General features: G+C 34.1%; 1 protein-coding gene across 3 annotated transcripts in view; it reads left to right on the top strand.

Annotated features, from left to right (window-relative positions):
* The window catches only part of LOC140040727 (histone-lysine N-methyltransferase SETDB1-like), a 373,841-nt gene that overhangs the window by 261,761 nt on the left and 85,661 nt on the right, over positions 1-26,419 (top strand). For 2 of the 3 annotated variants that reach the window (XM_072086876.1, XM_072086874.1), the window contains 2 exons: positions 3,415-3,884; positions 16,008-16,130. In XM_072086876.1, coding sequence (XP_071942977.1) covers positions 3,415-3,884; positions 16,008-16,130 — 593 coding nt within the window. Of the gene's footprint in view, positions 1-3,414; positions 3,885-16,007; positions 16,131-23,355; positions 23,478-26,419 lie in introns of those variants that run through there. The other variant, XM_072086877.1, reaches the window with a different exon arrangement.

Genomic DNA, 26,419 nt, shown 5'->3' with positions numbered 1-26,419 from the left:
TTATAGTGAGTTTGTTTCTGTTTGCCTAATTGTGTACTATATCTAATACTATATTTAAATTTGTTTCAATTTCGTCTATGGTTGGTAAACTACATGTCAAGGTTGAATCGTCAGCGTACATGAATAACTTTTTAGGAAGTTTTTAGGAATACAATTTTGTAAATCACTTGTGTAAATGATAAAAGCAGTGGCCCCAAAATCGAACCCTGCGGCACACCATGATCCATGACTCCATGATCTGTACTAAATTTTGTATTTCATTTAATGTCAAATAAATATATGCTACTGTTATTATTGCACTTTAGGCCTAGCTTAGAAAATCTATAAAAAAATGTATTTCACAATGATTGTTGTTTGACAGAGGAGAGAGATGTAAATTAGTTGACAAACACAACGTACACATGTCGTCGCGAGTTTGGAATCTACTGATGATGTGATTTTGAGAATATCTCATGAATATTAATGAGCTTCCCTAAGCTGCTGAAAAACAGACTTTACATGAATTTAATTTGTTTAATTTCTCGTTATTCTTTATTCTGACATGTCCATATTGTTATAATGTTTGTTATTTAATAAATAAATGATATTTAAAAGCAATTTTAAACCCAGAATCCCCCTTTAAATCCCATCTGAATTTAACTTTAAACAAATCCTGGTCATCAGCAGGATTGGTGGTGGGATTCCGATCGATATCCCGGTTAAAAATCCTGTTCATGTTTGCGCATTATCCCAAATAAAATTTTGCCAAAAACTCAAGATATTTTTTATTGGGATCTCGGTACAAACCGGGAATATCTGCCCAAACCTGAACACAATTTTGCTGGTTTCTCGGTTGGAAATCCAGAACATATCCCGATTTTTCTGTGATTCTCGACCGGGAATACCGCCTGAAATTCTGCAGGATTTTACTGGATACTGCGATGTTTTTATAGGTATCTATCTGCGTATTAAATGTCATAAACCTTCAATTTTGTTACATAAAGATTGCTAGATTTCATTATAAATCTTAAATCATTTGTATAATCTAAAATAATCTAATTTCATTTCGTTTTCCAAAGTGAGACTCGATTTTGGTACCTTCAATGCTATAGACGAGAGTGCTGACCACCGAGCCATACACAACTGACTTAAAGTTAAAGAAAGATTCCTCCATGTATTTACTATGCAGTAACCACTTTGGTGCAGATAGATTATTACATACCACAATGAATCAATCATAATGTTTTACTATAATGACATCTTTAAACATTTAAAAAAATGATGCACTGTCAAAGTATATACTTTTAAAATTAATATGATTAACATTTTAAAGAAGGAGGTTAATGTTAAGTTTGTTATTTCGGCCAAGAAAATGTCATACTTTGTTTGATTTTCGAAATAAAAATTTTGATATTTGATATGCTATTAATGATGACATAATCAACTTTTTTTCTCTTAATTTCATAATAAATCATACATATGATACATACATTTCCCGAGCATTCTGACGATCTAATTTTAAAATTTAGCATATTTTCACCATTCTGTTAATTTACACGTGCATAGCCTTTCACTTTTGACATGCTCGTATAATGCAATTTGGAGTTTAAAAGTGAATGAAATATGAGGTAATTATTAAAGAAAGGTTGTAAAACAGAAAGCATATTAACGCGCAGTGCGCATACTCACAGCAATTTTTGAATGCTTGAAATTGCCTGAAACGTACTCTAATTTCATCGAAAATAAATTTTGAAAATTTTAGGCGCCGTGGTAAAAGTTAGAAAAGGCGTGTTTTTCCTTTTGTGTTGTCGTCCACATCCTTACACTTATATACTTATATACTCTGCTAATGAATGAAGGTTGCATTCCAGAATGAGTGGATACTTTGAAAAAAATCATGGCCCTTCAAAATCCGAAACCCATCATTATCAAATCTACGGTAGACCAATTGCGCTCACTTTAAACATAATAAAGTGCCTTGTATATATTGTCCTAGGTCTAAAGTGTCACTAGATATACAGGTATGAAGATCCAGTATTAAATAAGTTACAAACAACCATAAAAGCTGAATCGCATGAACAATTATTTCTTGTATGATGTTTATATGCAAGACCAATAGAGTTTCTGTATTCTATAATCCCTTATTAATGATATATATCAAATTTACCAAGTACAGAGCTTTTATTTTCTGATGACACCATTAATTTCTGTGCCATCAATTTGATTGATAATAAAATCGGTTCCCTGCAGTCTGACCTCATTAAAATTGATTAGTGGAGTGAATTAAACAAAGGGCCCGTTCGGACGGGACTGAAACTACCGTGTACTTCCAACTGTGAGGTCGCGTGTGGCAATTAACTTACGCCTCTGGCTATAAAAAATTAGAAAACCATCTGGACGAAAAATCCACCAACTTTACTGGTTATTTCAATCCCATTCCAATTACACGCTGCCTCTGGGTATAATTAATCAAGCGTTAACGGGATCATGTCAAATCGCGACCTCAAATAAGCTTTCTGATTGTTTAACAATTATTGTTTAAAATGTTCTTTTTCGTTAATGCGAATGTATATCTATTGTTTTGTAAAATTATATATCAATAATCAACTCGTTGGTTTTTTTCCGGTGACCTGAACTTGCGAATCGGTGGCTTATAATGTACATGTAACGGCAGGGAGTTCTGTATTGTGGTAGCCTGGTGTCTGTGAATTACCACATCAACCGTTCGGCTCGCACGATAAGAGGGGTACAGTGCGTGTTAAATGGAATTTTTACAACAATAGTTCGGCTCGCACGAAGAATACACGTGGTGATTTTTACAAGAGGGGTACAGTGCGTGTACATTAAATGGAATTTTCACAACAATAGTTCGGCTCGCACGATAAATAACACGTGGTGATTTTTACAAGAGGGGTACAGTGCGTGTACATTAAATGGAATTTCCACAACAATAGTTCGGCTCGCACGATAAATACACGTGGTCAACAAACAACATACGTTAGCAGGATTTTCGATCATTATTTATTTAAAAAGTAAATTGTATTCGATGTATTATAAATATATAGGTCTGGTTGTCGATTGAAAAATAATAATTGAACGATTCGTGCGCGAAACGACATGCAATATCCAGTTGAATTTGTCAACACGCCATGTCAATTGATATGGGTCGACGCACAGAGGCCGCTTTTTGACCTAAGAATTCCGATCTTAATTGGTTTCGTGTCAGCTTACCGGTACTTTGTTTATTCGTACGAACGTCGTATGGGTTTTACCCCAAGGGTAAAAACCAAATAAACGTGTATTTCAATCGCCGTACGAACACGGTCAAAATGAAATTTAACATCAGTAAATAAAAGACAGCATGTAGTCTACCATCCTATATGAACCTTAATTAAATGTCAATACAGTACAATATTTTATATTTTGCTATCATAGGTCTGTTGTGGATTCACCAGAAAGAATTAGAACTAATTGTGAAATAACAAATAAAGAACAGCAGAGTTTATCTACTACAGTCAGAGAGAACATAATTATAATTTCTTCAGATGAAGAAGACAATGCATCAAATTCAGTCAATGCTGCTGTCAAGGAAGCCTCTAAATGTCATCAGATTATTACAGAAGAGTGTATATTTTCTGTAAAAGATTCTAAGAATCCAGTTACAGTTGAAAAGATTGCCAATGAGCAGAACAAACTTACATTGAAAAATGTTGCAATGGAGGAAATATCTTTAATAAATCATGCAAATCAGAATCAAGAAAATCAAGAAAATGTAACTAATCTTGATTATGAAGATCATCAACATCTGGAAAAAGCTTTAGCAGACATTTTCACTGGACATACAGATGATGAAGAACCTATTGAGAATATTGATAAACAAGACAAGACAATTGAAAAGTTGCCAGGTAAATGATGAATAATTTGTTGTCATAGCTTATAAATTACAAGAAAAAGTAGAAAAATGTATGGGGAAAAAAAGAACATTCACAATTAATAATTGTATATCTTCTCGCTATTCTGATGGACAAACTTGTGACTAGGGTCATTCCATGCCAAATCAACAAATCTGAACAAAATTTGGGCAGGTCACCTCTTAGATTTTACTGATTTTTTTTCCTAAGGTACCTCTATCTATATAATGAACACATGCAAAAAATTAGCCCTCAATTCCAAGTGGTTTCGGAAATATGGCCGTTTTAAATTTGGGCGTCTCGCCCCATTTTTCGTTCCAAAATCGCGGAGTTTAATATTTTGTGTTTTTGGAGGCTTATATTTCCGCAACGGACAAATATATTAAGCTGAAAATTGCTACATATGGATAATTCCCACTCAATAAACAGAATCTGGTGTAAAAAAAAAGTTATCTCTACTACTTTGGAAGATACAGCAGTCCGAAAACCCATTTTCGTTAAGCAAAATTAGCTTTTTTCGATTTTCGGCAGCCCTGTATACCCACATTAGCATTCATAGAGTGTTCAAACTTTTTAATTCTGTTATGTAAGTACATACATTTACTCTAAAAGAATAATATAGTATTTTAAAGCTGAAATAACAAAATAACTAGTACCCAAAGTATGGTCCGGGGGGAAAAACCATGAAAATAGCCCATTTTCTCGTTGACCTTTGACCACGTAGATGGATCTTAACAAACTTCAAAATTGCGTTAATTATTAAATACATACCAGATCTATATCTGATTCAAATTTGAAATTTGCAACTCCACTGCTTCATGGTTATCTAAATTTTATAAATAGTGCTACTTTTTCATTTTTATATACTTTTTTTATACTATAGCTGTTTTTCGTACTTTTAGAGTTCTCTAAACTGATAATTAGAACTATTAACATTTTGAAATTAATCAGTCTTAGCTAACTTTTTGTGCTGATTCCAAAAATTTAAATAGATTTATCATTTCTTGTTTTATTCCTATTGATACTGGAGCCTAAAAATGATCGAAAATGAAATTTATAGGATTTCTTTGTTTATTGAAACCACTAACTACATGTCACTGGGTGGTATCCTTCAACCATGGACATACCCATGTCTGCCAAAAACATCAAAATGTGAAGCTTCTTATTGCAGCTCTTCCTAATAAACAAGAATACAAAGACCTGCTCGCAAGAATGGTATGCGACATAAGTAATCGGGACTGCATGATGCGGTCTTGTACCAACTGTCCTGGTGGTAAAGCAGCCCTCATGAGCTATTTGTCGATGTCGCAAGTGTGCTCAGACTACGAAGTTGACATGGAGGATTCTGTTAATTACAAGCAATGGATGCACACAGACAGAACACAACTTGCATCTTTACAACTGTCAATTCAAGAACTCCTTTAGACACTATGCGATGCTTTAGATAAACTTTGTCAACACTATTTTGTAACAAAAGCTAGCCCAGGCTGCCTACTACTTGCGAAACCTTAGAGCAGTTAGCAGCAGGAGATGAAGCCATCGTACTGTTAGACTTTGCAGAAAACTATTCTATTGGGACAATAGCCAGGCAACACTCCACCCATTTGCTATATACTATAAGGAGAATGAAGATCTCAAGTGCATTAGTGTCTGTGTTATTTCGGACTGCCTTCCTTAGACATGCAACATCAACAGTTCATGCATTTATTAAATGTGTTGGCATCTTATTTTTAAAAGAAATCTTACCACATACAACTAAATTAATTTACTATAGTGATGGTGCAGCAAGCCAGTATAAAAATTACAAAAACCTCACAAACCTATGTCATCACCAATCTGATCATGCATTAATGCCCAGGTGGCATTTTTTTGCCACTAGTCATGGAAAAAGCCCATGTGATGGTATCTGCGGTACAGTGAAGAGGCTTGTTGCACGAACAAGTTTACAGGCAACAGAAGGAAACCAAATCCTCACGGCTCTTCAAATGTTTGACTGGGTCTCTAAAAATATTGCTGGCATCAAATTCTTCTTTGTATTTGATAAGGATGTACAGAAAAATACAGATGCTTACAAACTAGAGAGGAACGCTATTTATCATCAAAAACTATTATGGGTACTCGCTCCCATCATAGCTTTATTCCGGTATATCTGCAGGAAAGCTTGAAATGCGCAGATTGTCTGAAGATGACTTTTACAGCACTGTGTGTTTAGTTAGGTAGTGAAGAAGAAAACATTTCAATTCCGAATGATGACTATCAACCTGGTAAATATATTGCTTGTATGTATGAAAGGAGTGGTACATTGGAACTATGGATGAACGTTCAGATGAAAACAGTGATGTACATGTTAAGTTCATGAAAAAATCAATACGCACAGGCAATCTTAACTGGCCATCAGATAATCCAGCTAACCAATGTTATGTGCCGTTTCAGGATATTATCTGTGGTATTAAACTCCAGAGATACAAGGTCATGGAGGTCGGCAGTACAAATTATTGGAAGCGGACCACAAACGTATTATAGCACTGTTACCAAATTTTAAATAGCTGAACACTATTATTATACATACATATATCAAAATTGGCATGTGCATGGTTGAAATACAAAGTAATACCATCCAGTTTACATGTAAGTTGTGTTTCAATATGTACAAAGAAATCCTATAAATTTCATTTTCGATCATTTTTAGGCTACAGTATCAATAGGAATAAAACAAGATATGGTAAATCTGTTTACATTTTTGGAATCAGCACAAAAAGTTAGCTAAAATTGATTAATTTTAAAATGTTAATAGTTCTAATTATCAGTTTAGAGAACTCAAAAAGTACGAAAAACGGCTATAGTATAAAAAAAGTATATAAAAATGAAAAAGTAGCACTGTATATAAAATTTAGATAACCATGAAGCAGTGGAGTTGCAAATTTCAAATTTGAATCAGATATAGATCTGATATGTATTTAATAATTAACGCAATTTTGAAGTTTGTCAAGATTCATCTACGGGGTCAAAGGTCAACGAGAAAATGGGCTATTTTCATGGTTTTTTCCCCCGGACCATACTTTGGGTACTAGTTATTTTGTTATTTCAGCTTTAAAATATTATATTATTATTTTAGAGTAAATGTATGTACTTATATAACAGAATTAAAAAGTTTGAACACTCTATGAATGCTATTGTGGGTATACAGGGCTGCCGAAAATCGAAAAAAGCTAATTTTGCTTAACGAAAATGGGTTTTCGGACTGCTGTATCTTCCAAAGTAGTAGAGATCAAATTTTTTTTTCACGAGATTCTGTTTATTGAGTGGGAATTATCCATGGGTAGTAATTTTCAGCTTAATATATTTGTCCGTTGTGGAAATATAAGCCTCCAAAAACACAAAATATTAAACTCCGCGATTTTGGAACGAAAAATGGGGCGAGACGACCAAATTTAAAACGGCCATATTTCCGAAACCGCTTGGAATTGAGGGCTAATTTTTTTGCATGTGTTCATTATATAGATAGAGGTACCTTAGGAAAAAAAATCAGCAAAATCTAAGAGATTACCTGCCAACTGATTTGTTGATTTGGCATGGAATGACCCACTATAATAATGATGCTGACACATTTTAATTATTTATCTTTAATAACAACTTCATTCAACAACAGCAAAATATGTGTTTGTGTACTAGTCTGCCCTCAATATAATATATTCCTTCCTACTAGCATGTAATGTTTATAAAAGTTGGATACGGAAAGAAATAGGATCATAAGTTCAATTTAACATACTATTTAATCATAATGTAAAACAGTTTATGAAAACACCTACGGTATTCGGGGAAATTCGTTTAAATCTAAATTTGCTTTTATCTTTAATAAATAATTATTGTTAAAAATTTAAAAGGTTTAAATTAAGTTTTGATCAATTTAGAGCATGAGCATTTGCGTGCTTCAAAAAATTACTGCGCAAAAACATGTTTTTTCTTAGTACATTCACCAAATTTGAGTCCGTTCCGACTTAAAATATACAAGCAGGTTAAAAATGACAAAATGTGCACATTAATTGCATCGAAGTGCTGAAAATAAGGCATTTTTAAAATGAAAATAATTCTTCTGAATGCACGATGAACCCCAATTTTTTTAACTTTATCTGGAAGCCACTTGAATTTTAAAATTAGAGTTTTTTCTCTTTTTTCATAGGTTATCACATTCAACAGAGCGCATCTCGGTTATTTTGTGCCCGATTTTCGCTCCAATTTTAGTACTGTATATGATTGCTCAATTCATTATCTTTCTAATGTGTTGTCAACATTTTCATTTTGATGACGTCATCACGCGTAAAAACTTGAATAACGTAGGTCATGTAATTTCACCTACACCATATTTTTTAATATCTTACAGCTCTTCAGAATTAAAGGTGACCTTGATGATTATAATTTATTATGAAAGCTGATAAAATGTAGTTATGAATTCATATAAAAATCAAGCCTATCGGATGTTGTGACGTTATGAAATGGCCAGTTGAAGTTAAAACATTTTTTTTTTCTCTTTCGCCAAATTTATACAAATTTCAAAGAGCACGCAGTGCGCTTCTACGTGCCAAATTTTCTTCCAAATCTTATAATTTTTTGCTCAATTCATTATCTTTCGAAACTGTGATCTTCAAGTTTATTTTGACAACGTCATCATACCAAAAAATTAGAACATGGTGTGGTTCCCGTAATTTCACCTATGTTAGTTTTTACACTGTATATAGATATACAGTACACTGTACCGTATAGAGTATTATATTCTATGACATATAAAAGGCACCAATCATCACTATCAGGTAATAGGATACTCATATTTTGCGTTCAAATTTATCGTACGTGCATGTTTTGTAAAAATCAAATCAGTAAAATTATAAAAATGATTACCTATAATTCGTCAAAGTGACGAATTAAATTCGGGCCCATTAAATTCTAGTTATAATATAGTTGTACTTTCTTATATAACACTTCACACTTCCATATGTCTTACTCATGATCCTTGTTCACTTTCACATTCACTTTCCTACCTACAGTCCTAGGCTACATTATTGTCATTATAACATGACTGCATTGATTAACCATCACTTTTTACGTTGTGGAATGATGATGCATGTGTTTTAGAAGGGGAATTCCCAGGCTTCATCAGCAAAAACACATACATCCGAAGAGAATCTGTAGAAGTGTAGGCCTAGCTCGATTTTACTGTACATTGGTATTGGTATGGTCACCTGCTTTTAATGGTAAATATTTTCAAAACTCAACCATGGTGGGGCTGAGATATTCTGCCTGGCACCTTCAAATATGTCACATTATTCATCAAAACAAATTTATTGATCTGATATAATCCCTCAACCTGTATAATATAAGAACATTTTGAAGATTAGAGCTTAGGTCCCCAGAAATTGCATTATCTCCAGGACCCTACCATGGTTGGAGCAAGAACATTTTGAAAAATAGAGTTGCTAGGTGCCCGGAAATTGCACTTATACATTTATATATGAAACAAAATTATAAGTCTACAGGACTAGCCCACCATGGTGGAGATGGAGCTAAGAATTTTATGTAAAATAGATCCCCGGAAAATCCACTTATACTTTGAAATATGAAACAAAATTTATAGTTATCCAGGATCAGCTGTATTGTTGGGGCTGAGGTATGAAAATTTTGAAAACTAGAGCTGCAGGTCTTCATAAATTGCACTTTGAAAACCCTTTTGCCTTTTTGGGAGGGTGCATCCGCACAACCCCCTAGCCTACGCCTTTTAATTTTAAGAAAATTACACCTCGATGGCTGGAAGTCGCACTCATAATCAACATTACAGTGTTTGGGGTTCTGAGGTTTTCTGTCCAAAAGTGACCATTCTCCCCTAAAAAAGTGGAAAAATAAGACAAAAATAAAACAATAGTATAGTACAATGCAGTTTATAACATATATTTTTTGTTTGTTGAATGAAACATGGACAAATCTTATTGTGTTTCATTACTGGTTCTGGTTTTGGAACACACAAATATATTTCTGCTACATTACTGGCAATTGTCCCTATTGATGATCATTATTTTTAATACACATTAATGTGTTAGAAACATTCATAAAAATAAAATACAATCGAATCACAACTTAACCCTTTCACTGCGTATACCCGGTACTACCGGGTATAAACAAACGTCGTTGAAGTGCGTATACCTGGTAATACCAGGTATGGGCAAAACAATGATTTAATAGTATTTGCCTATAATATATAGCACCCTCTATATTTGTTCGATGAACTTGAATATTTTTGCAAGTCATTAAAAAATTTTTCAAGCAAAAAAAACGGCCCTCTATAGCTGTATTATTGTCTTGAAAATCATGCGCCCTCTATAGTTATATTATATATAGTATAGTGTATATAATAGTATTCTATCTTGAAAAGTTGTTTTGAGTAGCGTAATGGCGGCCATTTTGAAAGTAACCAAAATTTACCAGCCCCAATAGGGCAACATTGTGTTTATCACAACACGCAAAAAAAAAAAATTCTGAAACAATAGTTAGTTTTGTACTATAGTAAATTTTTGGAAAATGTCATTATTTTCACGATTTTGCCCCAAAACTTTGATTTGTGCATAATTTTTATAAAACAATAAAAATAATTCAATTTTTTTTTATATTTTTATTTGTTATACGTATCTTCATCAATATCCAGTTGGAAAAACGTATTCCATAAGAATTTATTATAGAAAATATAGTTTTTATCATTGATTCGATAAAAAACACGAAATCCAAAATACCTGTAATGACATCACATGACGTCATCAATATGCAAATTACTTTTTTTTTATACCTAACTGTAGACTAACCCTTTGCCCATCACACACCACAAAAATAATTACACAATTATCTCAATTAGTATTTTTTTGCAATTTATTAAAATACCATATGTTTTTCTTAAATATACATTACGCACAGAGGTGGGAATAATGCTCCGCAGTGAAAGGGTTAACAAGTTACCAAATTATTCCGGCCATATCATTTATAATAGAATGATCACTTTTATTGTATAAATCTTTAGTCTTCTTTTTCTTCTTCCTATTTATTTTGATTAGATTTTGTGTACCGATTATCTAAAAAAATTTCAATCTCAGTGGTTTTAAATTTTCACCATATTTTTGTCATAATAAGCTTGAGCGTGATCAATGACGACATTCATGCGCCATTTTGTGAATTCACATAATCCAGCATATTATCGAAACTGCTTGTAAGATATCAATTAAATTCACTCTATATAAACTTCATTTGGAAGTTCAACGACGTTGTCATATGTCCAGTTGGTTGATTTTTATCTCTTTTGTCAAAGTTACGCAAATTTCAAAGAAATCGCTTCTACATGTTATTGTATGAAATCTTTATTAGCCGATCATTTAGAATAAAATTATCACCTATTGTTATTGTATGAAATCTTTATTAGGTGATCATTTAAAATAAAATGATCAACTATTGTTATTGTATAAAATCTTTATTCTTTATTTCTTTCTGTACAGATTTTTTGTGTCAATTATCTCAAAAAGTTAAATGTTAATGATCACAAACTTTTCACACTATCTTTTAAATAATTAACTTAATCCTAATAAGCTTTTTTAAAAGCTTTTCACTCATTCGTGACGTCATTTATTCGCCATTTTGTGAAATCACATTATCAATCAAATTCTCTGAAGTGGTATCATCAGCGTTGTAATGCTCGTAGCGTTGTACGTTATTTGGTATACAAAAAAAACTTCCAAAGAAGAAGTAAAGAACTAAAATGTATACAGGTTAAATTAACAAAATGTACAAATATTGTATTAAGCCTAAACTAAACTACAGAGATTAATCAAAGGAAGCAAATAACGAACTTACATCACTAGCATTTCTGGTGTATTACAAAGGTGTGCATAGGATTACCGCTCACAAATGAAAAGAACGACAGCGACAAGCGCAGCACAATAAAAGGGAATACTAGAAACAAAAGGGAATGGGAAATTTACATATTATAGCAGAAATAAAGCGCTGCATTACTAACACCCCGACCCCAATACATTGTATATACATAATGTACTCTTCATATCAAGTAATAAATAATAAGTAACCCAGTTCCATGTTTTTAGCAGGATTCGCAAAATAAAGCATTTATCACCTGTGTATCATTAAATGTCTGATTTTCTGAATCTAACTACATTTAATTACATATAGTGCGCAAATTTTAACAATTGGCCTATCATATACACCCGTTTTGGGTTTTAACTTCAACAGAATAAACCTGTCCGTCGGTGCCAGGGTAAATCTTGGTGATCAATCCTAAAGACCATTGGTAACGAGGTGTGTTCTCTGCTTTCATTAGAACCAGGTCCCCTTTCTGTAGGTTTCTTCTTGGTTTTAACCATTACTGGCGCTGTTGTAGGGCAGGAAGATATTCACTTAACCATCGTTTCCAAAGAATGTCCGCCATATACTGAATTTGACGCCAACAATGCTTATACAAGTCTTGGTTAACGAATATGCCAGGAGGTAATGATGGTCCAGCACGCATAAGCAATAGGTGGTTAGGTGTAAAGGGTGAGGGATCATCTGGATCACTGGAAAGTTTAGTTATGGGACGACTGTTCACTATGCTTTCTACTATGCTCATCAGTGTTGATAATCCTTCATTATCTAGTTTCTGCTGACCCAATACGCCACACAGCACGGATTTTGCCTCTCCCAGGCTCCACTCATTTGTGACGCAGTAGAAGTATTAAATATTCACTCGATTTCCTTTTGTTGCAAGAAGTCACCTATATTATGTTGGTTCCATCCTTTAAGTGCTTGGTTTAATTGCCGTTGAGCATCTACTAAGTTTGTGTTGTTATCTAAGTGAATTTTGGCTGACTCACCCTGACGTGCAATAAAGCGTTGTAAGGCGTTAATGAACGAGTCGGTGTCCAAAGTGTGTGAAACCTATTAGTGAATGGCTCGAGTGGCGAGGCAAGTGAAGATACATCCATATCTTTTCAATTCGCTACAGGCTCTTTTTTATTATAAACGGTCCAAAGATACCTACTCTATTGAACGGCGTTTCATTTGATTTAACCCAGGCTTCAGGAAGATTTCCCATCATCTGTACTTGCTCTCAACTTCCTGCATGTTATACATTTGGACAAGATACCTTTCACGGTGGGGCGACCTTCGAACAATCCAATATTTTAGTCTGGTTTCAGCCAAAGTGCATTCAGCTCCAGCGTGACCCGTTCTTAAGTGGTGATGTTCGACAATTAACATGGTGATTTGATGGTAGCAATACTTGATGCTTGGTTTGGTATGATACATTGGCTTTTTCTAATCTACCTCGCACTCCACAGACCGTCTTCTTTCAGGATAGGATTCTACCTTTTAAGCGAATTAATCTGCTCAGGCTTCAGGCTATTTGTTTGATTATACCGGTAGATGGATTCTTCTGCTTTCCTAAGCTCGTTTACCGTTAGTTTCCCAGTAATTGGGCATGCAGGTTTCAACATAAAGGTTTTGAAGCGCATAATCCATGCCACAGCTCGCTTCAGCCAGTATCAGGAAAAGTATCGTTTTAAGAGTTGTTCGACAGTAGCGTTATTATTATTCACAAATGTGTAGATTTTTTGCGTTTTTTTTTTTATTTCCGCCTTTGCTTCAAGTTCTGCGCATTTGAAAGGTGGTAGAGTTGGCCATGTTTCTTTACCTTTCCACAGGAACGATGGTCCGCTAACCCATCTGCGGTTATTAACCAACTTGCTTGCAGTCAAACCTCTGGATGCCTCTTTGTGTCAATGTATCGCCATTGGTGCGGAAAACTCTGTTCCTTTACCGAAACACGGTTTGCTACGTAAGTCTGGAAGCGACACTCATCATTTTGAATATACCATAAGACGATCATGCTGTCCGACCAAAAGGTGGATTCCAACAGCAAAATTTCTAGCTCACGCAGCAATAACTTGTCTAATTCGATTGCTTCGACGGCTGCGGTCAGCTCCAACATTGGGATGGTTGTGGTCTTCAAAGGCGCAAATCTCGATTTGGACATCAGAATACTACAATGGTTTTATCACAGGAATCTATCATTCTAAGGTACGTTACTACTCCGTATCCAGCTTCGGATGCGTCGACAAAATGATGTAGTTGGCTGGATTTGATGTGAAGCCCAATGGGCTTAAAACAACGTAGTACCTTCAGATCCCTTACAGTAGGGAGGTCAATGAGCCATCGATTCCACTGATCAGCACTCTCAGTTGGTATGGGATCATCCCAGTCGTATTTGCAGCAGCATAGTTGCTGAAATTTCATCTTTGCTCGCAGTACATAGGGTCCACACTGCAATAGTCTTTTAACTTCATGTACAAGATATATGGCTTTGTCAACAGACGCTACAGATTTTAAACAATCATCTACGTAAAAGTTATGCTTAATTCTCAGCCTTGCAGCATTGCTGTATTCACTTGCGTTATCCTCGACAGTTCGATGAACAGCATAATTGGCGCAACTTGGGTTCCAAACTCCTCCAAATAAATGAATAGTCATTCTATACGCTAGAGGCATGTTGTATGAGTCATCATTTTTCCACCATAAGAACTGCAGTGCGTCACGATCGGCAGGATTTACAACAACTTGGTGAAACATGCCCTGGATATCGGCTGTGAACGCAACAGCTTCTTGTCGGAAACGAAGAAGGACGCCAATTAGTTTATTGGTCAAATTTGGTCCTTGGTGTACCTGATCATTTAACGATTCGGCATTTGTCTGGCTTCTTTGGGTTAAACACCGGGTGATGCGGGAGGTACCGTACGCAACCGTCAGCTCTTTAGAGGTCGTCTTTCGGGACAAGTTCTGCATGTCGATCAGCAAGTAGTTTATGAATTTCAGTTACATATTTTTTCTTCAGAACTGGGTCTTGTGTCAATTGTTTACCCAACAGCTACAATCTACGGTCTACCATCTGACGATTATCAGGTAGGTTTGGTGGTCTGTGCTTGAATGAAATATTCATGGAATAGTGGCCATCTTTTAGACTAATGGAGCCTCTGATCATTGATGGATAAGGTAGTTTTGGTGCTGGGACTACTTGTATTCAGCTTTCAACAGCTACCAGACTGTTCATAGGTTGCTTAACTAGATGTTCCACCTGTATGTACACGGACAGCAACAATCGGCCAGGATTTGCTTGAATAAACTTGCTGTTTCCTTGAACTAACTCCACTTGCATCAGAGGAGTGGTGCTGGTGGTTGGTGCTGTAGTCACTGAAGAGTTAGGTGGATTAGTGGAGAATTGGTTACGTAACGTGGAATATGCAGATATTTGCTGTGTTTCTTACCACAGTCATCTATGTCGCAAGTAATTTGACGCAAGCACTCCTTTCCTGTGTGCCCAGGTTTGAAACAATTAACACATAATAATTAATATATATATTGCAGCAGTTACATTACCATCATTATAATTATTTAGAATATAGTCAGATACATCTAAACGTGTTGTATTTGTGGAATGTTTCTTTCTAAAGTCAGATTGTGATGGGTTTAAAATATTAATCATGAATTGATTTTAACATTTGTATAGACCTGAGATTCTTTCTTAGTAAGTTTACACTTTTAGCTTTATTATGGAAAAAAAAATTAATATTTGATATAAAACTTTTATTGTCTTTGCTTTAAAGAGAGTGATGTGAGCAGATATATGGACATACTGTAGGCCTACATAGAAAAAACAAAAATTTCAAATGGTGGGTCCAGCCTAGGGTGTCACGAAAACTAAGACCCCCTAAGACCTAAGATCATGAAACCTAAGACCCAACACCTAAGATTACAAATTCTAATATATACGACATGTATTTAGTTTGTTTTATATTATATGTATTTGTATTTTTTTTTCCACCTTTATTCCATGTTTTTTCTTTGTGATAATTTTTGTTTTTTTCAAAGAGTCTTCTTACAACTACAGACAATTACTTGTCTCTAAGATTCCTGTAACAATGTAAATTTTTATATTGCTGAATAAATGTAACAATGGCCGAAATTAAGATCAATATTTGTTATATAGTACTATGATACTGTTGTGAAATCACATCATTTCAACATTGGAATTTTGTTCACCAGATATAAGTACATTTGGCGGTATAAATTATGGCTATAATATAAGTCCACGAAGAGTGTTGGATAGTAAAGCAATTTTTGCTTACCGTGAACGAAAACGAAAGAAGATTTTCAAGTCTAGTGGAGGTAGGATATTTTCAACTAGATTTATTTGCTAATTAATGTAGGCGCTTTAATCCTAGAAATTGATTTTTCAGCTGATTTTTGGCATGAATTTCGATATGTATCATACATCATCTTTAAAAGTTGTCACCAAATCCCAGATGATGTAGTGGGTCTCTAAACACACTATGCTGTACAGTAGGAAAGCCAGTCGACAAATCGTGTCAAATTTCGACTCGGAGAGGGTGCCCTACTTTTCTAATTTAGTTCAAAATTGCTCAATTTTAGGGTGTTGGAAAAACACAATATTTGTAAATTTAGCTGATTATCGGAAAAATATTGTTAGTGAAATAAATTCATAAATGGTTTTTAATATCTTGTCATGTAAAATTAAATGTATTTGAACAAAACAATAATCTGTAATTTAATGGCAAAATCAACCAATGTCTTTTTTCCGAAATTGTACCCTAGAAAATAGTTATAATAAAATATTTAGAAAAATTGAACAGTCCTGAATTTAAAATCCCTGTTAGAAAAATTAATAATCTACAGAATACGATATTAAGATACAAAATTCGGTGCTTGGGATGCAGCTCCGACTATTCAAACTAAACGTCATCGTGTTTATCAATTTATTTATACCGATCGATATGCGATTTTTATAATTGTCCGCGTATAAGAATTCATATAAATAAATACATTCCAATACAACGTATATTATTACTTGTTTATTTATGACAATATACATTTTAGTTGAGGAATATTTATCATAACTGTTATAATAGCTTTTATACGAGTCCGAGGCCTAGCCCTATTTAGCGAGCGATTGTTCTAGGGGCGGAAAGTCACTTAGTGACGTTGTGATCGGGCGCGTCAGGCCTAGCTAATATTAATAATATGACCTGAAATAAGCAGCTAACCAGAACTGTTTTAATATACTTGCTTACAATTGTTTTGTTATTGATGAACAAACAAGCAATTAATTTGAATAACAAATTATTTATTCATTTTTTTGGTAAAAACTAGGCCTAGTACTGTATAATACAACATAACATACAATAAATATTCAATTTTTAAGGTCTACCACATGACAATAACATAATTTACAAAGTATAGTGTAGTAGGTTTGCATTCAACATAAAACATTTGTATTGTATTAATTCGCCTATGAATCCATCTTTTTATCCACTTCACTCTCAATTTGAAGTTACAAAGACGAAGAATTCTGCATCATCAACGGACCAATGATTCCTGAAAAAATAATAATAATTATTTAAAAAAAATTTTAAAGCTCAGGTACAGGCATGAATTTTAAATATAATATCTGGTTAATTGTACATAAATCAAATATTTGTAACAGAAATCAAGATGAAAAACCATGAATTTCCCCTAATATGGTCAAATACAAAATTTGGTAAAATTCTGCCAAAAAAACCAGGAAGACTTTTTTTCAGTAGTTAGGTAGTTAACCTAATGTAACAGCATGTCTGGTGACTCCCTAGAAGGTGAAAAAAGATGGTGGATATACGGTGGATAATTTTTGCTATAGCATGAAAATTAAATTCTGAAGTTGAATAAAAATACCAGAAATGTAAAATTCAAGTTATATTACCTATATTTAGTCATCTGATAACATTTTTTACCACACCGTTTATTTTTCATAGCTTTTTAAAATGCCTCTCTATTTTCAAAATTTGTGTACAAAAGAATAGAGATTTTACTGTGTAATTTGAACTATCCCCCCACTGATAAGAAAGTGCTAATTTTCAAAAAGCTCCTGTGACACAAATAAAATCTCAAAAATTATGAAACATAGGGGAAACTATAGATCGATAATTATTGGAATGTATGATCAATAGAAATTTTTTGCCCGCACCTGGCCTTTAATGTCTGGTTGTATTATATAATTATAATATTATATGATGGCCTAAAAAGTAAAATGGGGGCTGTATTTTATTATTTAAATTACAGTATTTACTATTACTATTTATATAATCTAGGCCTACTACTAGCCTAGCTAGGCATCTATTCAGCCTAATAAATAAAATAATAAATGAAAAATAAAATAATAATATTAATACTGATTGAAAAAAAGTATTTTTTGTGGGGATCAGATCACCAGGCTAGGCCGGCCAGGACCAATGATACTTGTAATTAGTACAACTTAACGACTATCGGATCAGCATCACCACAGTACAACACACTTCTCGCTATCGCCTATACTGACACACGTGTCTCGCGTCGCCGAAACCACGCTCACAGCTAGAAAATGTACCTACTTTTCGAGGCCTGAGAATACACCAACAAATTTTGAACAGGATATAAATATATCATACTCGATTAAACTAATATTATTCTAAATAAAACAATTGATTATAATTTTTTTAATTCTGTGGGATGCACCTCCGACTATTCAGAAAATAGACAACAAAATAGTAGTCAAATCGTACCACATTTATAAATTTCACGAGTCCTGACTTGAGTCGCCGAATGTATTGTATGAGCTTCGGTTTCTTGGAAGGAAACCGATTGTTTATCCAATTATACTTATTAGGAAATGCTTTTACCATAATAGGAAGTGTTGGGCAGGGTCTTGAATATTCATGAGAGCTTAAAATAAATCAACAATTATTTGCAAGGTGATGCAAAATTGTGGTTTCAGTTTTCAATGATAGGTGGCACTTCAAAATCGTCAATGCGAAGTAAGTCGATTTTACACGATTTAACGAAGTGGCTTTCCCACTGGTTAAAATTTGTCCCGTTATTTTCACCTATTCTGCACTGTATGTAGTACCGTATGTATACAGTAGTGTATACTGTATATATACTTAGACACAAAAGAGAGAAGGTATACAAAAATTTTATTTTGTTCAGATCACAATGGCATAACCGTTTTTCTGTGCGCACTATTCTAACGTATGACATGCTTGTGCCGTTTGCGTCAATAGTGACGAGTTTAAATCTAGTTTACATTTTTTAACGTTCAGCGTTTTTCCCAGATTTATAACTAAGTATGTTGCAAACAGCTTATTGTAATAGAGGGAAACATTGGAACGTCTGAACAAAATAAACCTTTGTTCTTTAGAATTAAATTATTAATTTTTAGTTATAATTAAAATCACATATACTGAGTAGTATGATGTTTAAGGTTTACTGTGCAATATCATAATAAACATGGTAAGTTTCTTAATTAGTATTAGTTATAAATTTGTATAAGTTAGTGATTCCAACAAAAAGGAGGACGAGTAAATAAATAAGATTCTTTATAACATAATATATAGTCATATTATGGTTACTTTGATTTGTTTTTATTGGTTAAACTATTATAACTTTTTATTTGATGTTGTATGAGTAGGCCTAATAAAGTTTATTTTGTATTCTTGTTTATGTAATCATGTACACATCAGTAGGCCTAATTTTCTGGTTGGATGGTGACCGAAAACGTAAGCTATAGTTGCAACAAAATGACCTAGTTTAGTTCTTATAAGCCTAACTAACTACACTCCCAGTTTGATGAATCTTATCGGTCATGGATCTAAAATATCCGAAAGCCACTCTTAGTGTTGATTAGGTTTAGTGTTCTGTACAACACCCGACACTATTTCTAATCATAAGCATTTGTCAAAATAATGCATCCTCTATTTACCGAGGAATTTGAAGCTTATAAGAAGAATCGGAGCAACACCTCTGATTCAGTTGTTGAAATTGTCGACTTTCCAAAGGAGAGAAAAAACTTTTGTTGCTATGGACATCAAATTTTATGAAGAGGAGTCCTAATTCATTATCTAACAACGAATCCCACCCCGGGAATTGCGGATAAGGTGGCCAAATCTGTTTCTGTGATGGTAAAAAAACACTCCATCGATCCTAAGATTTGACCTCATTTGGCACAGGTTAATCCAGTTCCACGCAGATTTTATTTCCTACCTAAAATCCACAAAGCAGGCAATCCTGGTAGACCCATTATTTTGGGCAATGGCACTGCTACAGAGAACATTTCTGAATATGTGGATGATTTACTCAGACCATATGTGATTGATCTCCCTTCATACATTCAGGACTCCACAGACTTTATCCGCAAAATTAACTAAATTCAAAATTTACCTAATAATTCTGTTCTGGCTACATTAGATGTTTCATCGTTGTATACTAATATCTCTCACGAAGAAGGAGCCGACGCATGTATTTTAAATTACAAGCAAATTCCAGGCAAAACGCCTACTAAAGCTTATTTACGAGAACTGGTTATGTTGATTTTAACCAACAACAATTTTATTTTTAGAAATGACCATTACCTTCAAATTCATGGCACAGCGATGGGCACAAAAATAGCGCCATCTTTTGAAAATTTATTTATGTGACAATTTGAGGCCAATTTTCGTAATAAACCACTTGTTTGGTTTAGATACATTGACGACATCTTTATGATCTGGACCCATGGTGAAGATAATTTGGAATCTTTTCTTCTCAATATTAATTCAGCCCACCCAACTATCAAATTTACAGCAATCAAATCCATTAGTAGCGTTGATTTTTGGACACTATAGTCAACTTCAACTTCAACTTTATTTTCCAAATAATATTTTGTTTTACAATGATAAATAATATTACATTTTAAAACATAAGGAAGGAGCTAGAAAATAGTGTAAACACTAATAATATAATCAAGTCCAGCCCAATTTACATAAATTATATTTAACTAAATTTTTACAACTATGGGCAATCATTTCATTAACACATGGCTAAAAATAAAAACTTAATAAATTAAAACAATCCCATTTATATATATAAAATTTAAATATTACTACACTTTTTCATAAATAAGATAAATAAATAATTATATAACTAAAGTAAGAATTGCTTTAATTTCCGTTTAAATATAATTTTAGAGTCATGTTTAATATTTTCTGGTATCTCATTCCATGAATTAGCACCAAAATATCGGACAGAAAATTGACCAACATTACTTTTGTATTTTGGAATGCTTGAAATCTCGTTGAGTGATGATGCTGGGCATTTAAAAAATATTCTGGAATTCCCACGGGAAACCTGCCATTAATACTGTCATGAACAAATAAAACTAACTGAAATGTATGTTGCTTATAAATATTTAGTATCCCCAGTTCTGTAAATACTGATGACGTATGTGCTAATCTATCAGAGTGTTTTATAGTGCGTACAATTCGTTTTTGGTTGAGGTGTATAGGTTTTAAATTTGTTGTATATGTGTTCCCCCATGCCTCTAGAGCATATGATATATGGGGTAGAATAAAACAGAGTAATAAAATTGACTAAGGAACAAAATTTCTCAGTTTATAGAGCACATCTGCCTTGGATCTTATTTAATTTGATTTTTCCATGTGAGTTTATTGTCAAGTGTATATATACACGGTTGATTCTACTTCGTAAATTTCTGTTCCTTTAACATGTATTGCTCCTTTGGTTTTAATGGCCGTGTGTTTACCACGGAAAATTATATACTCTGTCTTTTTTGTATTAATGGTTAATTTATTTAAATCACACCAGTCCACAATATTTTTAAATTTGCTATCTATATACTGCATGTCAATATCATCATGTGGATTAAAAGTATGGAACAAACTGGTATCGTCTGCAAATAGACAAATATCAAAGTAGTCGGTCACATGTGCAATGTCATTGACATACATAAGGAACAATGTAGGCCCCAATACTGACCCTTGGGGTACACCGCAACTTATGGAAAGTTCATTTGAATCGATACCATTTACACTCATATATTGTTTTCTGTTATATAGGTAATTGTTTTAAAAAGCCAATGGTAACCCCCGAATCCTGTATGAATATAATTTATTTATTAGAATGTTATGGTTCACTGTATCGAAAGCTTTTTTCAGATCCAAGAATATCCCCAAAACTAAATTTCCCTTGTCAATTTCATCTGACAGTTTCTGTGTCAGGTCTGTGATAGCTAGTTTTGTACTATAATTCTCTCTGAAACCATATTGATGAGAATACAATAAATCAAAGCGGGATAAATAAGATGTAAGTTGTTTATAAAAAAAAATTTCAAAAACTTTACTAAACTGCGGAAGTATAGATACCGGCCTATAGCTGGATCAGACGGTAAACCTTTTTTAAAAATGGGTATCACTTTCGCCTTTTTTAACGCATCGGGGAAAGTCCTCTTAGAGAACGATAGGGATTGACTAATGTAATTTGCTGCTAAAATATTGGGGCTAATCTGGTCTATTCCCACAGCCTTATTTTATCTAATCCAATTAAAATATTGTATACTTCATTTTCAGTTGTACCATTGAGAAATAGAGAATTGGGAGGGGTTGGTACATTTATCGGGTTGTTAATATGACCGTCATTACACTCACGTGCAATGTTCTGCCCAATTGAAACAAAATACTCATTAAACCCATTTACAATCGATGATTGACTAGTTGCTTCGTGTGTCGTACCATTATCGGATTGAATTGTTAAATGATTAGGTAGTTTCCATAGAACTAACCGGACATCTCCGGAATAGAAATTACAAGTAGAAATACATCGAAACTGCTATAAAGAGGCAAAAGATATTCCTCGAAGTCAAACACTGACGTACAAACCATGTCAGCCAAATGTGCCATTGGTCACAACCAATCACCCTATTATTCAGATACATATGCCCATTCTACAGTCCACAGAACGTCTCAGGACTGTTTTTCCGGAACCACCCATTATTGCATTTCGTAGACCTCCCAACATTCGTGATATTTTAGTCAGATCTGAATTTAAGAGTGAAATTAACTTTCATGACAGCCAAAATTTGGGCAGTCACCTTTGCGGCAAATCTTACAAAAGTTGGTTTTTTTCCCTACTTTATGCAAAAAAAACCTAGGATACCCCATTGGGGTATCCTAGGTTTTTTTTTGTGTACTGTGCAATACATTGCATGTTTCCATTTGTATTTTTAATTTTGTCTTGTACTTTTATGTTGAAACCTGAATAAAATCAAATCAAAATCATTGGTTGATTCTACTGAAAAATTTAAGAGTACCAAACTGGCCGCATTTTTTGGTTAAGACAATTAATTAATTGTTTAACCAAAAACGTCATTTATCTCATACTGTAATATTCGTGGCAAACAGTACGTCGGGGAAACAAAAAACACTCTCCGTATGAGAATGACACAACACAGATCAGCTATCAAAACATTAAAGCTTGATCAACCTGTAGCCGAACATTTTAATTTAGCTGGTCACTCGATTGCAAATTTCAGAGTTATTGCAATAGACCACAATGTCAAATGGAGCGACAAAACTGACAAAGTCAAAGAAAACCACTGGGAATTACAACTTAAAGTAGCACTTCCTGAGTGAACTGAAATAAAAGAAATGAAAACAAAGGAGGCTAGTGAATAGAGGTTGGAGAGAAGTGTAGAAAACAAAGAAGATACCTTGGTAAATATAAACAATCTTGGAATAGAACTTTAAAAACAGCTCAAATGGTGGTTAATATTGAAACTTAAATTTAGGTAGTCAATGGAATAATTTTACCGATCTGGGAGAATGTTCCTAATGTTAAGTCCAAAAGGTTTTGTGGTTTTAAGTAGTAACTCCCAGTGGTTTTCTTTGTCTTTGTGAGTTTTGTCGCTCCATTTGCCATTGTGGTCTATTGCAATCATTCCGAAATTTGCAATTGAGTGACCACCTGAATTAAAATGTTCAGTTACAGGTTGATCAGGCTTGAATGTTTTAACACTCACTTAACTAATCTATGTCTTATTCCTAAAGCCCAACATGGTTTCGTGCCAAGACGATCAACTATTACTCAAGTCTCCCAACTTTACCATCACCTTGCTTCTAATCTTGATAAACGTAATTCTCCTAAAACCGATGTTATATTTCTGGATTGGTCCAAGGCCTTTGATAAGATTTCTCATACTCTTCTTCTTCAAAAACTTCACAACTATGGTTTCTGTGGCTCTACACTTAATTGGATTTCCTCTTACCTAATTGGTCGGTCACAGAGAGTGCTTTTTAATGGTACCTCCTCCAATTGGGCCCAAGTAACATCTTGGCTTCCACAGGGATCTCTACTAGGCCCTCTGTTATTTAATATTTTTGTTTCGGGTCTTCCCTCTACTCTTCAATCTAATAATCTCCAATGATACTGTAGTCTTCAGGAATATTCAATCTAACTCTGATTCCCTTATCCTACAATCTGATCTTGACAATATTCTTTCTTGGTCCAACGTAAATAAAATGTCACTTAACATCAATAAATGTAAAGTTATGCACGTTTCTCGCTCTCGAAATCCCACTCTCTACCCTTATACTCTTAATGATATCCCTCTATCTCTAACTAACAGCCATAAATACCTTGGCATTACCCTTAATAGTACCCTTTCCTGGCACGACCACATTTTAGCTGTTCACTCTTCTGCCTCCAGGACTTTAGGATTTATCCGTCGTACTGTTGGTACCAATGACTCTCATTCTCTTCTTCTGCTTTACAAATCCTTATGTCGTCCGATTCTGGAATATGGTGCTCCTGTGTGGTTTCCACATTTGGCTTCCCATCTTAATCTCCTTGAAAAACCTCAACGCATTCTTACAAGATACTTTTTTCCAGGTAAACACTTTGAACGTCCTACTTACGCCTAAAGATTAGCTCTCCTTCATCTTCCTTCTTTGACTTCTCGGATTGATTTCCAAACTATTATCTTTGTTGTCAAATGTTTATACACTATTATTGATCTTGATGTTTCTTCTTTTTTTTCTCCTATTTCTCGTCACAAATTTGATCTTCTATTCAGGCCACCCTTTGCTCGAACTGTCTGTTTTCAATCTTCACCCTTTCCTAGATTTTGTAAACTTTGGAATGGTCTTCCCTATGAATTAAGTGAGCTTGCTCTCCTTGGCAGGTTTCGAGAATTCGAGACTAGTCTTCGCCAACACTATTTCTTTTGATTTTACCTGGTCCCTGCTGTATTTTTTTACTTAATGTCTTAGATTTTTATTAATTAATTTTTTCTCGTCATTATTTTATATTTATATTTTATTTATGTTAAAGGAAAGTCTTTAAACAGTGATTGGGTTCGCTTGTGACAATCCTGGCTTTTTGTTTCATTATATATTTTTATGTATTCTGTTGTAATTGTAATGAGCCGATATTGAATAAATCAAATGTTTTGATAACTGATCTGTGTCATTCTCATACGGAGAGTGTTTTTTGTTTCCCCGACGTACTGTTTACCACAAAAAAATGAGATAAATGATGTTTTTGGTTAGACAATTAATTGATTGTCTTATCCGAAAAATGCGGCCAGTTTGGTTACTATAAATTTTTAAGTATAGTCGACCAATGAACAAGTTTTGCCGCAAAGGTGACTGCCCAAATTTTGGCTGTCATGAGAATTAATTTCACTCTTTCGATCTGACTAATATATCAGAGGTTGGGAAGTCTACGAAATGCAATAATGGGTGGTTCCGGAAAAACAGTCCTGAGACGTTCTGTGGACTGTAGAATGGGCATATTTTGTTCAATAGTTTTTAATAGCCCGTAATGGAGGCAACCTGGGGTGATAGGTTGTGACCAATGGCACTCTGGTCTGGTCAGCTTGACTGTACGGTATATTTTTAGTACAGTGTCGGGGATGAAAACTTCTAGGGAGCAGGTACATATTTTTATCCGTGGGTTTACAGAATAGGTCAGTTTTGAGTGTACCATTTTCTATGGTCACTATAGTGTCCAAAAAGACAGAAAATTGGCCTCAAATTGTACCATATTAACAATTTGCAAAAGATGGCACCATTTTTGTGCTTTGGAGTCCTGAATGTATGAAGAGAGATCAGTCACATGGTCTAAGTAAATCATCCACAGTGCCATTGCCCGAAATAATGGGTCTATTAGGATTGGCTGCTTTGTGGAATTTAGGTAAGAAATAAAATCTCCAGGTGGTTTAGAATTAATGTTCTTTGCCTGTTGTGTTTATATATATATAAAAGTATCTCTTCAGAAATCCCACTTCGTGAATAAAAGTACTGAAAAGATAAGGATCAATTAGATCTCTGGTGCGCGTACGTACAATAGAGTGAGAGACAACCAGTGCTGTTCTACTGTTCCACGCCGAGAATGTTAAAGCGTCGCTATCCAATCTAATTCGAACAATATCATGAAAGCCCCAGTGGTTTAATGGTTAGAATATCTGCATATCAAGCAGAAGGTTCCGGGTTCGAGTCTCGGTTGGGGTGGCTTTTTTTTATTCTCACAGATTTCCTCATCTTATCGTTGGCAAATTAATTAATACATTTTCAGTATATATAGTTCATAGTTCATTT

This window comes from Antedon mediterranea, chromosome 2 (genome assembly GCF_964355755.1).
Source record: "Antedon mediterranea chromosome 2, ecAntMedi1.1, whole genome shotgun sequence".
Lineage (NCBI taxonomy): Eukaryota > Metazoa > Echinodermata > Crinoidea > Comatulida > Antedonidae > Antedon > Antedon mediterranea.
The sequence above is the reverse complement of the archived record's forward strand: the minus strand, read 5'-3'. Positions and strand labels throughout refer to the sequence as shown.